Raw genomic sequence first — 14,266 nt, 5'->3', positions numbered from 1 at the left:
GAGGGGAACTACGTTTGACCTGATTCCTGCTCCAATGGGATACGTAGGCGCCACAACGGCTCGGTCATATACCCAGTAAGATTTCCATTTCTCTTCATAATGGAAACTGGGACAGAATTTCTGAGAGGATCTCAAAAATTCATTTGAAGTTGGACTTCTTCAACAAGTCAAAATAGAAGACCAAAATGCTACGGAGTTAGCCTTGGGTGCATCTCAAAAATACGATAGTCTAGTTTGCAACTGGGACAGAATTTTTGAGATGATCTCAAAAATTCCACAAATGTCGTATGTTACTTATTGAAGTAAGCTGGAAACTTTGAGGAAGGACCTCAAAATTCCAGAATGAGTAACCTCAGACTTGACAGAGCAAGTTATGAGAGTTCTTCTATATTGTAGACCGGGACAAACTTTTGAGGAGGGCCCTCGAAAATTCCATCAAATATGTCATGTAAAGGACGGGCGAGCGTGTAAGCCAACTGCAAGAAGGAGCATGGAGACAAGACCAACACAAATCAGTCTTTCAAACTAAGAATTTTTCTTTGGATGCAGGAACATTGAAGTCACAAAAATGGCTATGTAAAGCTGTCAAGAATGACAAAAGGCGTCACTTGCACCCATCGTGGACTCCTCAACAAAACCTTGAAAATCTTCCACCTTATTTTATCTCTATTCCTTTATATTGCCTCAAGTGATTTCTAAACAAGTTTCTTTTTATCTTGCAGGAATATTATCGAGCCGTCCACCTCATTACAGCTGGACTATTATCGAGTCGTCCACCTCGTTACAGCTGGATTATTATCGAGCATCCACCTCGTTACAGTTGGATAATTATTGAGCTAGCTAGCTCGTTACAGGGAACTCCAAAGAGGAGAAAACCATCCCCAAAATCAGTAATTTTACTGAGAACAGGAAGCATTTTATATCGCTTATGTCGGAAACTTGTGAATGGGTTTGTTTATTTCAAGCCATTCCCCGACAATATGAAATTTACAAAGTGTCTGGCCAGATTCAAAGGTGAATCAAACAGGAATCTCAACGAAGATTTCACGATTTGCGTAAAGGACGCCATTTGCATTGCGTTATTAAAGCAAGATAATTATTGTCGATCAAGACAATGCATTACCTCAGAAGAGGTTGTTATGCTATTATTATTTTATCATTATCGATCAAGTCGATATATTATTGGGAGATCGTCTTGCCGTTATTATCAACACAGATGATATAAATATTCATGCATCGCGGAAGTCATACTGCAGAAATCATACATTGCGGAAATCATGCATCGCGGAAAAGTCATGCATTGCGAAAAATCATGCATTGCGAGTCAACAATTATGCACGACGAGAAGATTTCATGCCTCGTCAAAATTTATACATCGCGAGAAGATTTTATACCTCGCTGAAATTTAGACATCGCGAGAAGAGTTTATACCTCGTCGAAATTTATGCATCACGAGAAGAATCCATGCCTCGTTGAAATTTGCACATCGCGAGAAGACTCCATGCCTCGCTGAAAGTTATGCATTGCGAGAAGATTTCATACCTCGCAGGAATTTATGTATCGCGGGAAGATATTCATGCCCCGCAAGAGGACATACCTAGATAAAGAAAGGGAAATCGTGCATCCCGAGAGCAATATTTATCCATCAGCCTCAACTGCATTCTTTTATTTTTGATAAAAGCAAACATCAAAGAGAGCATCAAAGATGACGACAAAAGAGACATTAATATTGCATCAGCATTTACTTATTTATTTCGACATCAAGTATAGAGTACATTGAAGATTATATTGCAAAGTACAAGGCATAAGCTTTATTTGCTGGACGTCAGACCGATCGAGTCGACGTCGAAGATGGAGGAGAACAATGAAGTGTCGGCATGGTAAAAGACACTGTCTCCCATCCTAATTGCATTTTTTAAGCTGACGAGTTTTATCTCAGTCTTTGTCGAGAGCATCCAAAAGGATGAATTCTCCAAAAACCACAGGTGCGGACGACATCAAAAAGGATGCAGCACAACGTGGAACTTTTTCTTAGCAGCGAACTGGGACACAGTCCAAAGAGGAATGTCAAACTCTTAGGACGCGAGCAGAGGAGCGACTTCCACCACCATCGAACCACCCCTCTCGAAGCACGCGGGTTTTTCCTTAGTTCCGTCAATTTTTGTCTCGCATCCGGAAGTTTAGTTTTATCGGAAGCAAGTTTCCAATCTGAGTGACAATGCGTCAAGAGCTTTGGAAGTTATGTCCGTGTAAGTTCTTAATTATGGGTGTGAAGCGCGCCACATTCATGGCTAAGAGGTTACAAGCCTCTTTTCATACTCGTTAATTTGTCACTTGTCCAAAACCAAAGGTTATCTAGCATAATAGATTTCCTTTTCCACCGATTGAGTCGAACTACACACAGCCTGATTCCGAAGGTTTAAGGATATGTAGGCGGATTTTGATGTTGAAAACTCGGCTGTATTCCAACATTCGCTCGCGAATTCTATTCTCGAGCATTTCGATACCTTCATAATTCGGTATCGAGATGGCTTTTGATTTTTTCAAAATCGTGCGATAAATCAAGCTTATCGAACTACAAGTGGCCTGAATTCTCATATAGCCTGAGATATGTAGGAAACCAGTTCGCAGGGGTTCGGCCATAATTCCTAGACCCTTTGTCGAATCCTTCCTTTAAAATGAATGGAGTTGGTCAAAATTGGTCTGGTCAATTTCATTTTCCTCGAGCTGCTTGCTTCAACCCGAGTAAAATGAGGGACAGTTGTTGACACCCAATTTCGACCCACGTCGGTATAAATTAATTATCGAGCTTCCTAAATTTTCCAAATAATTTAAATTAATTAGTTTTATAATTTTGCGAAAATATAACGATATAATGTTTACATAGTTGTGTATATAGCCGGTATATCCTGTGTATATTCGAAACCAACCCAATTCTGAGGCCCAATTCTCCCATTCCAACCCAACACCTTTAATCCCAGCCCACTTCTTTCCTAAATCCAGCCCATCCCCTTTTTCCCTTCAGTCGACCCGGCCCCGACCCGTTTCCCCTCTCCCTTCTTCTTCCCCAAGCGCGTAACCCCCAACAGAAACCCACAAAATTCCCAGACGCAAAAAAGAAAAAAAAATTCAGAACCTCCCTCACGCGAAATTCCCAGAAATCAGCATCCAGACGCGAACCCGCGTCTCTACCCTCACGCTCTCCTCCTCTCTCTCCCCCTCTCTCTCCATTGCGCGTGAACGAGACAACGCAACGGATCCCTGCAGCCTTAGCTCGCACAGCCCTGCAACGCACTAGGCCAGCCCTGCAACGCACTAGGCGACACGAGCTCGTCCTTGGCAACGTAGGATCGAGCCACGTCGTTTGCCAAGGACGAGAGATTGATCTCGGCCATCCACCACGCCCTCAATCTGTTGGGATGCGACAAGTTGGAGCATCCTCGGAGCATATTCTTCAACATTTGGATAAGATTTCGAATTTCAAATTTGAAATGGGCTGAAATCCCCCCGCCTTCCATTCGAAACCCTAACTGGCTCCTTCTATTTAAACCCCTTTTCTCCTCCAGAAAAGGGGTTGAAACTTTTGTTGGGTTGAAACTTTTGTTGGGTTGAAACTTTTGTTGTGTTGAAACTTTTGTTGGGTTGAAACTTTTGTTGGATTTTTGGGGAAGAGAATTTGATTACAGAGAGTTGAAACTTTTGTTGGATTTATTAATATCTTTAATTTCATCTTATATTTTTAATTTACAATTTAATATTTAAATACTTATAAAGTTATCCAATCAATATAAATGTTTTTTTAAAAATTAATAAGCTACTTTTATAAGAAACAAGAAGGTGTCTATTTTCTTTATCTTACTAATCCACTTCAATGTTGAATATATAATTCATACAATTATAAGTTCAATTGAATCCACAATTTTTATATAAAATTTTCACATAGACTATATATGAAAAATAAGAAAAGTTAGAGTAGAAATATAGTTCTTACCGTATTTTGAATCATATTTAAAAAAAAAAATCAAAATTTTGATTCGTCTCTGCAGGTCTAGCACTTAGTGTTGCAACAGTGAAGCTTACAACCCAAAATTATTGTAGTTGCACTAGTTTCCGTTCCAGCAACTAGCATATTCTACAAGAGAAAATAACAGGATAAAAACATAGCAACAAACTATATCTTCATGCATTCGAAAATTTTATAAAATAGATACAAATAAAGTAGTTTGTTATCATGATTATACCCTTTATATTGTCCAATGTAAGATCGATTGGAATTGATTTTTCTTTCTTTAGTTCTAGCAAAAGATCAACAATATCTCCTTCCATGGATTTTGGCCTATTGGGATTGAGATGTTGCTCAATGAGTCCTTTATAAAACTCATCCAAATACCTAAGATTCTTCTCAAGTTTATTTATTTTTCCGAAGAGTTTATCAATCCATCCTAAGAGGGGAAAATAACATATACAAAAAAGCCTGCCAACATTTCTTCAGTTACTTTTAAAAGTTCATTAAAATTCCTCCTCTCATGTGTTTCTTTATCATACCTAATACCAAAAGCAACTCTACAAATAATTGTAGTCGTTAGTGAAATCAACGTACTACTCAAATTGGTAATTCGGGAAGTTACAGCTTGTTGAGATATTTCTTTGATCATTCTTGATACTTCATCTTCACGAATTGAAATAAAAGATTGCACTTTTTTTAGACTAAATAAATGACCTAGCACATATTTTACGTAGCTCGTTCCAATGGTCATTGTAAGGTGACAAAGCAATATCTTGAGCATTGTAAGACAATTTTTTCTGGCCTAGAATAGAAGGTCTACTACAAAATGCTAAATCTTGTACTTTTAAATGCCTCACCTATAATTATATTTACATAGAATTAGACAAAAGGCAATTTGAAAACGGAATAAACTCACAAATGTGGAAGCTTTAGATTGCGTCTAAAAATTCTCGTATTCATTAATTGTCAAGCAATAGAAATTCTTAATTAAATTTTGCATCGAGAATAAGAGAGTAAAGAGAAAAAACTTTGTATAGAGTAACACAAGGTTGATTTGGTAAGTATGTTTTCTGGTAAAAAGATATTAGTTTCTGCACTTAGTGTTGCAACGATAGAGGTTATAGATACTTCTATATGCATTTGATTAATGAGAGTTAGGTGACATTCGCATAATAGTCTTCTGATGGTGAAACTGAAAATAAAATGTTGTTTTTGATATATCTCATGATACTATTGCACGACCAGATGGATTCAATGGTAAGTTTTATCAATTTTGTGTAATACTTCTTCAAAGGAGTTAATATCACTAAATTCTTTTCTCATACTTGTTTAATCCTTTGGAACTATAAGAGAGATTTTATTGAAACAACAACTCCATTACAAGTTTATAACGAAAAATGAAAGACATAAAACCATATTATACATTGATAATTAACGAAAGCATACATACATATTTAACTAATTTAAAACATTGGAGTTTGGTCTAGTTTAACTTTTGAAGATAATTTCTAGGAACAAGGCACAAAGGTTGTTTCTTATGCCTTGTAAGTCCAGGCAAAACATTTGTGTCAATGTCGTCTTTATTCATTCCACAAGGCAACTCCCAATCAAAAGCATAAAGAAGATTTGAAAGTACAAGTTCCACAGTTGCCACACCAAGTGCCACAGCCGGGCACCCTCTTCTGCCGGCTCCAAATGGAATCAGTTCGAAATTTTGGCCCTTAAGATCAATATCACTATTCAAAAACCTCTCAGGTATAAATTCTTCTGGATTTTCCCATATTTCAGGATCCCTTGCAATTGCCCAAATATTAACATGAACTATAGTTTTTGCTTTAATTTCATATCCTTCTAGTATGGAATTTTGCATCGTCTCTCTTGCTAGTAGCAATGGACCTGGTGGATACAATCTAAATGTTTCTTTTATCACTGCTTTAAAATATGGAAGATTTCGGATATCATCTTCATTCACTATGGACTTTTTACCAACCATTTCTCGAATTTCAGCTTGAACTTTCTTCATGGCATTTGGTTTAGATATCAAGGCCGTCATTGCCCACACTACTGCAGCTGCGCTCGTGTTTGTTCCACCAACTAGCATATTCTGCAAGAGAAAGTGTGTGGTATCAATTGAATTTTTATCCTAAATAATATCAGAAAATGTTATTATAACATGTGTAATTTTACTAAGTTTAAAAAGGCACTTTTTAATATTTGATCAAAAAATACGACCAAGGAAAAAACTTAGTTGTATGACAGAGTGTTGATATCAAGTCAATAAATACATAACAATTATATAGGAGACTTGCTTATAACAATAGAGTAGTTCATTAGTCATTACCAGGATAATAGCCTTTATGTTTTCCAATGTAAGATCGATTGGAGTTGATTTCTCTTTCTTTAATTCTAGCAAAAGATCAATAATATCTCCTTCCATGGATTTTGGCCTATTGGGATTGAGATGTTGCTCAATGAGTCCTTCATAAAACTCATCCAAATCCTTAAAAATTTTCTCAAGTTTATTTATTTTACCAGAGAGTTTATCAATCCATCCTAAGAGAGGAAAATAGTCAGTGATAAAAAAACCAGCCAACATTTCTTCCGTCACTTTTAAAAGTTCATTAAATCTCCTCCCTTCGCGTGTTTCTTCATCATACCTAATACCAAAAGCAATTCTATAAATAATTGTAGTTGTAAGTGAAATTACTATGCCGCTCAAATTTGTAATTTGTGAAGTGGCGGCTTGCTGAGATATTTTGTTGATCATTCTTGATGCTTCATCTTCACGAATTGGACTAAAATATTGTACTTTCTTGAGACTAAATAAATGAAGAACAGAAATTTTTCGAAGTTCTCTCCAATAGTCATTATAAGGCGACAAGGCAATATCATGACCATTGTAAGACAATTTTTGTTGTCCAAGAAGAGAAGGTCTACTACAAAATACTAAATCTTGTGTCTTCAATACATCTTTTGCTAGATTTGCTGAAGAAACTACAACCATAGTAGAAGAACCAAGTTTCAATGAAAATATTTTTCCATATTTCTTGGAAAGTTTCGAAAAATAGAGATGAGGGTTTAAACTATCAAATTGATGTAAATTTCCAATAATTGGTAACCCTAAAGGACCTGGTGGTAGAATGTTTTTTCTATTCTTTCTGGTTTTAGGAAGAATAAAACTGAGAATAGTGATGATAACAAGAGTTACAAAGAGTAGAAAGAACATCATGTGTTTTTTTTTTTTGGAAAAATCACTTCTTTTCTATATCTATTTTCTACGATTTCTTTCATTTATAGTACTCCTTCTATTTAATTTGTTTGACTTTCGCACTATGAGATCAAACAAACTACTGTTCAGTTTGAATTCGAGCATAGAATCTTTAATTTTTTTTAAAAAAAATTACACAAAATAACTATAAGTCACAACATTTAAAAAGCATTTGAAAAAGAAACATAGGAACCCAAAAATATATGACATAAAATAATATATTATGAAGTAACAATAAACGAAGCAGGGACTTTGGAAAATTCACAGGCCACAATAATTAAAGCCTGAAAAATGATTTTTCTCCTCTATCACTCATTTTCTTTTCCATATTATCTAGATATTTATCTCATCAATGACTTAATAGCATTAATTAAACATTTGATATTTTTTCCTATTAGAAGGGGAAGAAACTAATAAACTCTAAAATATGAAAGCTTTAGTTTTTGGGTCCAAAAATTTGGGTTAATACATGGTCAAGGAAAAGAAATTCTAAATTAAACTATGAAGAAGGGGTAAAGGTTACAATATATTGGAATCTCATATCAATCGGAATGAAGGAAGAAAGTAAGAAACTTTATAAAAAATAACATAAGTTCATATAGTACATACAATTTTTGGGCTCAGTGATGACATAGCCAAGGAAGAAATATATGGGTCTTGGGCGCAATGTTGATAATACGTGTTTTTGAATTGGGGTATGACAAATATGATTTTAATGGAACATGATTCCCTATGAATGATATATATTGACAAACCTCGCTTAGAATTTTTCTAAGGAGTGAGTTATATACTATAGTCGTAAGGCGTGTTTGGCCAAAACAAATAATACATGTCGTGTGTGCTTGAGTTGTGACAATAAAGGCAATAATGTTCTCTATGGATGAGATAAAAGATATCTAACATTGGTTTTATTTTACTTGAAATTAGGAAAAATGCTTTTTTCTTTTCATTTTTTCGCGATACCTTTTGGAAATAGAAAAGTGATTTTATTGATACAATTACTTACAAATTTTTAACAAAAAGTGATAAGACATAAAACCATACGATCGACCATATTAAACATGGACAACTAACAAAGTTATACATACATATTTAACCAATTTAAAAACTGGAGTTTGTTCTTGTTTGATTTCTAGGAACAAGGCACCATGGTTTTTTTTATGTGGTATAATTCCAGGCAAAACATCAGTGTCAATGTCTTCTCTTTTCATCCCACAAGGCAACTCCCAATCAAAAGCGTAAAGAAGATTAGAAGTTCCACATGTGCTACACCAAGTGCTCTACCTGGACACCCTCTTCTACCTGCTCCAAACGGAATTAACTCAAAATCTTGACCTTTATAATCAATATCATTATTCAAGAACCTCTCAGGTATAAATTCTTCTGGATTTTCCCATATATCAGGATCTCTTCCAATAGCCCAAGCGCTAACATAAACTATAGTTTTTAGTTTAATTTCATATCCTTCTAGTATGGAATTTTGCATAGTCTCTCTTGCTACTAACAATGGAACTGGTGGATACAATCTAAATGTCTCTTTTATCACTGCTTTAAAATATCGAAGATTTTTTGGACATTATCTTCATTCACTATAGACTTTTCCCCAACCGATTCTCTAAATTCTGCTTGAACTTTCTTCATGGCACTCGGGTTTGCTATCAACGCTATCATTGCCCAAATTATTGTAGCTGCACTAGTGTCCGTTCCAGCAACTAGCATATTTTTTACAAGAGAAAATAGGAGGATAAAAACATAGCAACAAACTATATCTTCATGCATTCGAAAATTTTATAAAATAGATACAAATAAAGTAGTTTGTTATCATGATTATACCCTTTATATTGTCCAATGTAAGATCGATTGGAATTGATTTTTCTTTCTTTAATTCTAGCAAAAGATCAACAATATCTCCTTCCATGGATTTTGGCCTATTGGAACTGAGATGTTGCTCAATGAGTCCTTCATAAAACTCATCTAAATACTTAAAATTCTTCTCAAGTTTATTTAATTTTTCAGAGAGTTTATCAATTTATCTTAAGAGGGGAAAATAATCAGATACAAAAAAGCCTGCTAACATTTCTTCAGTTACTTTTAAAAGTTCATTAAAATTCCTCCTCTCATGTGTTTCTTCATCATACCTAATACCAAAAGCAACTCTACATATAATTGTAGTCGTTAGTGAAATCAACATACTACTCAAATTGGTAATTTGGGAAGTTACAGCTTGTTGAGATAATTCCTTAATCATTCTTGATACTTCATCTTCACGAATTGAAATAAAAGATTTCACTTTTTTTAGACTAAATAAATGACCTAACACATATTTTACGTAGCTCTTTCCAATGGTCATTGTAAGGTGACAAAGCAATATCTTGAGCATTGTAAGACAATTTTTTCTGGCCTAGAATAGAAGGTCTACTACAAAATGCTAAATCTTGTGTTTTCATTACTTGTTTTGCTAATTTAGCTGAAGAAACTACAATTATTGGAGTAGAACCAAGTTTTAATAAGAATATTTTTCCATATTTCTTGGAAAGTTTCCAAAAATAATATGAGGGGTTAAATTATTAAACTGATGCAAATTTCCAATGAATGGTAACCTTAAAGGACCTGGTGGCAGGATGTTTTTTTCATTCTTTTTTAATTTTGGAAGAACAAAACTGAGAATAATGATAATAACAATGGTTACAAAGAATGGAAAGCACATAATTTTTTTTTTGGCAATATTAAAATTTTGTATAGAAGAGTCACTTGGTGTCTTGTAGTAAAATTTACTGTTGTTTCTTTTATTTATATTAATTATAACAAGTAAGAGCTTGTTTGGTACGAAGGATAAGCGTTTTTCATGAGAAATACTATACTTCTGATATTTTGTCTTCCTCTATTATTAAATTCACGTAAATTCATAAATCACACTCTATTATATATAGCAAGATCCACCCCCACCTATCACTTAATCATCTTTACACAACTTGTTAATTTCTCTCTCAAATCTCTAAAAACCACTTAATTTCTTTCAATTGCAACAAAAAATCTACAAAACATTAATTGATACCTACTTGGGATATAAGTTATGAAAATGAGTTATATAGCATGTGTTAATATAGACAATGAGATGGGGCGAATATTGATGGCTACGAGATGGGGCAAATATTGATGGCTACGAGAAAATTTATTTTTCTTATTTTCAAAAAATTTGAATACCTAAACAATATATTTTTAAAATATTTTAATCAATCAAACATTAAGATTCTTTTATTTTTTTATACTGAACCCACCCTAAAAGGAGTTGGGAGTTTGAATCAATGATTTTGATAATATCAAAAAGAAAATACATGTTTATGAAATTTCAAATATATATAAATGTACTAAAACTGGTAATTTAAAGAGAAAAAGAAAAACACTTATTTTTATAGTCATTCGTCATCAAACCTATAGCTAATGATCTAGATCTGCCTCTGCTACTATCTTTAGCCAGAAAATAGACATATTATTGAGTCGATCATTAGGATAGAAGAGGTTTGGTTTATATCCTTCTCCTATGATTTTTTTTTTTTTGGCTATTTTAAAATTTACGAGGTGAGAATTAATATCAACCTTTTCCCTTAACACTTATTAATTAAGTGATTATTAGGTGAACATAAATAAAATTTATGAATTATTTTTTAAATAAATTAAAGTTAATTTTTTTTTATCTTGTATTTCTGTATAGTCCACCCCCACCTATCAATTAATTTCTCCATGTACTTAATTCCATTGATGTAAACTGACACCTAGCTACATGGCATATAAGTCATAAAAATGAATTTTATAACATGTGTTAATATAGACAATGAGGAACAATGGCAGATGCATAGCTCTCATTAGAATCCAGCTTTTTTTGTTGTGGAGCATATCTTAATATGTGAAAATTGACTAAAATTAAAATATTAAATTTTTACTTCTGATTTTTGAAGTATAACAAATTTATTTTTAAAAAAAATTAAAATCAAATTCATCAAGTTGCATGTCATTTTTCTGTTATAAATTTTTATTTTATTAATTAATCACTTAATCATTATAAGTTTATTCTTGATTTGGTCTAACGCGAGCTAAATGATTCATTTTGAACTCAAAAAGAACCGTGGCCCATGGTGACCGACCCCCCACCCCCACCCCCACCCACTTCTACTAGTAATTGTTGTGTTTCACAAACTAAAGGGTCGTTTGAATGGTTTAAACAGAACTTTTAAAATATGATTCATTGATTGCTGCTTTTATTTTATAATTTAGAAATAATACCTTATTATATGATTGAATATGAAATAACAAAGGAAAAAATATTTGTGAAAATGTTTTCCCCTCTTCAATTACTCCATTACAAGTTTAAAACGAAAAATAACAGATATAAAATCATATGACCATATTAAACATGGATAATTAACGAAATCATACATACATATTTAACTAATTTAAACATTGGAGTTTATTCTTATTTAATTTCTAGAGATAATTTCTAGGAACAAGGCACAAAGGTTTTTTCTTATGCATAGTAAGTCCTGGCAAAACATCAGTGTCAATGTCTTCTCTTTTCATTCCACAAGGCAACTCCCAATCAAAAGCATTAAGGAGATTAGAAAGTACAAGTTCCACAGTTGCCACACCAAGTGTCATAGCCGGGCACCCTCTTCTGCCCGCTCCAAATGGAATCAACTCAAAATTTTGACCTTTAAAATCAATGTCACTATTCAAAAATCTCTCAGGTATAAATTCTTCTGGACTTTCCCATATTTCAGGATCTCTTGCAATTGCCCAAGCGTTAACATAAATTATACTTTTTGCTTTAATTTCATATCCTTCTAGTACGGAATTTCTCATCGTCTCTCTTGGTACTAACAATGGAGCTGGTGGATACAATCTAAATGTCTCTTTTATCACTGCTTTAAAATATGGAAGATTTTGGACATCATCTTCACTCACTATGGACTTTTTCCCAACTGATTCTCGAATTTCTTCTTGAACTTTCTTCATGGCATTCGGATTCGTTATCAAAGATGTCATTGCCCAAATTATTGTAGCTGCACTAGTGTTCGTTCCACCAACTAGCATATTCTACAAGATATAAATTGAGAGCATAAAAACATTGACACAAATTCACAAACTTTGAATTTCTCATTTTATCTTTATTCAAATACTTCGAGTATTAATATCAAGTCAATGAAAGATTAATAGGTGTAAGCAACTGACATATATAAAATGGAGTAGTTTATTACCATAATGATAGCCTTTATGTTCTCCAAAGTAAGATCGATTGGAGTTGACTTGTCTTTCTTCAATTGGAGCAAAAGATCAATAATATCTCCTTTTTCCATGGATTTTGGCCTATTAGGACTGAGATGTTGCTCAATGAGTCCTTCGTAAAACTCATCCAAATCCTTAAAATTCTTCTCGAGTATATTTATTTTTTTGGAGAGATTATCAATCCATCCAAAGAGAGGAAAAAAATCAGAGACAAAAAAGCTTACCAACATTTCTTCAGTCACTTTTAAAAGTTCATTAAAATTCCTCCTTTCGTGTGTTTCTTCATCATACCTAATACCAAAAGCAACTCTACAGATAATTGTAGTCGTTAGTGAAATCAATATACTACTCAAATTGGTAGTTCGTGAAGTGACAGCTTGTTGAGATATTTCCTTAATCATTCTTGATACTTCATCTTCACGAATTGGAACAAAATATTGTACTTTTTTTGGACTAAATAAATGAACAACACATATTTTTCGAAGTTCTTTCCAATTGTCATTGTAAGGTGATGAGGCAATATCTTGACCATTGTAAGAAAATTTTTGCTGGCAAAGAGTAGAAGGTCTACTACAAAATGTTAAATCTTGTGTTTTCATTACTTCTTTTGCTAATTTTGCTGAAGAAATTACAACTACTGGAGTGGAACAAAATTTCAATGAGAATATTTTTCCATATTTTTTAGAAAGTTTCCAAAAATAGGTATGAGGCTTTACACTATCAAATTGATGCAAATTTCCAATGAATGGCAACCCTAAAGGACCTGGTGGTAGAATGTTTTTTCCATTCCTTTTGGCTTTAGGAAGAAGGAAACTGAGAATAATGATGATAACAAGGACTACAAAGAGTGAAAACAACATTTTTTTTCTTTTTGGGCAAAGTCACTTGAAATGTCTTGTAATAAAATTTTCTATTGTCTTTTTAATTTATAATTAAAAAGTAAGGGTGTGGTTGATACGAAGGAAAATGTTTTTCTTTTATGATAAATATTTTTTGGATTTTTGTATATAATCTGGACAAATAGCATGAGAGGTGAAGGTGAAGGAATTACTGGTGTGGGGTGGTAGGAAAAGTGGCTACGAGTTGGGATGAAGATAAGGCGTGTGGGAGGGTGTTGGATGACACAATCACTTTGAAAGTTTGTGAAATATTTTCTTCCTACTTTCACTAAGAAAGTTATTTTCCTTTTTTAAAAAAAAAAAAACTTATTTTTTAGAGAAAATATTATTCAAATTTTTTGACTAACTGAATATGATAATATTAAAAAAAATTATTCATTTTTTTCCATGCTAAACACACCTAAATAATATTCTTTTTAAAAATCTATAAATATAAAGAAATTGGTAATTTAAAGAGATCAAATCTGTATCTAATGATCTAGATTTGCCTCAACTACCATTTTTAGAAAGATGATAGACTTATTTAGTCGACCATTAACTAGGATAGTTGAGAAGTTTGGTTTTTTTCCTTAATTCTCCCATGATTTTTTTTTTGCTATTTTACAATATATACGAGGTATGTTAATGCCAAGAAATCATACTGCAACGACCTGTTTAATCGTTTTGAGCAGCAGATTTTATTTCTGGAAAAACTGGCTGAGTCGACGGATCCCACGACGAACCGCCATGGGCACGACGGACCGTCGTGGGGGTCTCGTTCCAAAACACTTAGAATTCTGAAAATTTGGGTACTGAAATCGACTCTCTGAACTT

The 14,266-nt window shown here is 33.4% G+C and overlaps 1 protein-coding gene and 2 pseudogenes across 1 annotated transcript; all 3 read right to left on the bottom strand.

The window, feature by feature from the left end:
* Positions 1 to 5,404: 5,404 nt before the first annotated feature.
* Positions 5,405 to 7,259, bottom strand: LOC107029755 (annotated as a pseudogene).
* A 1,147-nt stretch (positions 7,260 to 8,406) lies between these two features.
* Positions 8,407 to 9,104, bottom strand: LOC107030491 (annotated as a pseudogene).
* A 2,492-nt stretch (positions 9,105 to 11,596) lies between these two features.
* Positions 11,597 to 13,472, bottom strand: LOC107030647 (cytochrome P450 83B1-like). The gene is made up of 2 exons (XM_015231911.2): positions 12,527 to 13,472; positions 11,597 to 12,365 (listed from the first exon to the last, which is right to left on the bottom strand). The coding sequence occupies exons 1-2, from the start codon at positions 13,412 to 13,414 to the stop codon at positions 11,757 to 11,759; spliced, it is 1,497 nt and encodes a 498-aa protein (XP_015087397.1). The 5' UTR covers positions 13,415 to 13,472; the 3' UTR covers positions 11,597 to 11,756.
* Between the last annotated feature and the right edge of the window lie 794 nt (positions 13,473 to 14,266).

This window comes from Solanum pennellii, chromosome 9 (genome assembly GCF_001406875.1).
Source record: "Solanum pennellii chromosome 9, SPENNV200".
NCBI lineage: Eukaryota > Viridiplantae > Streptophyta > Magnoliopsida > Solanales > Solanaceae > Solanum > Solanum pennellii.
Note: the sequence above shows the minus strand (reverse complement) of the source record. Positions and strands in the feature narration are given on the sequence as shown.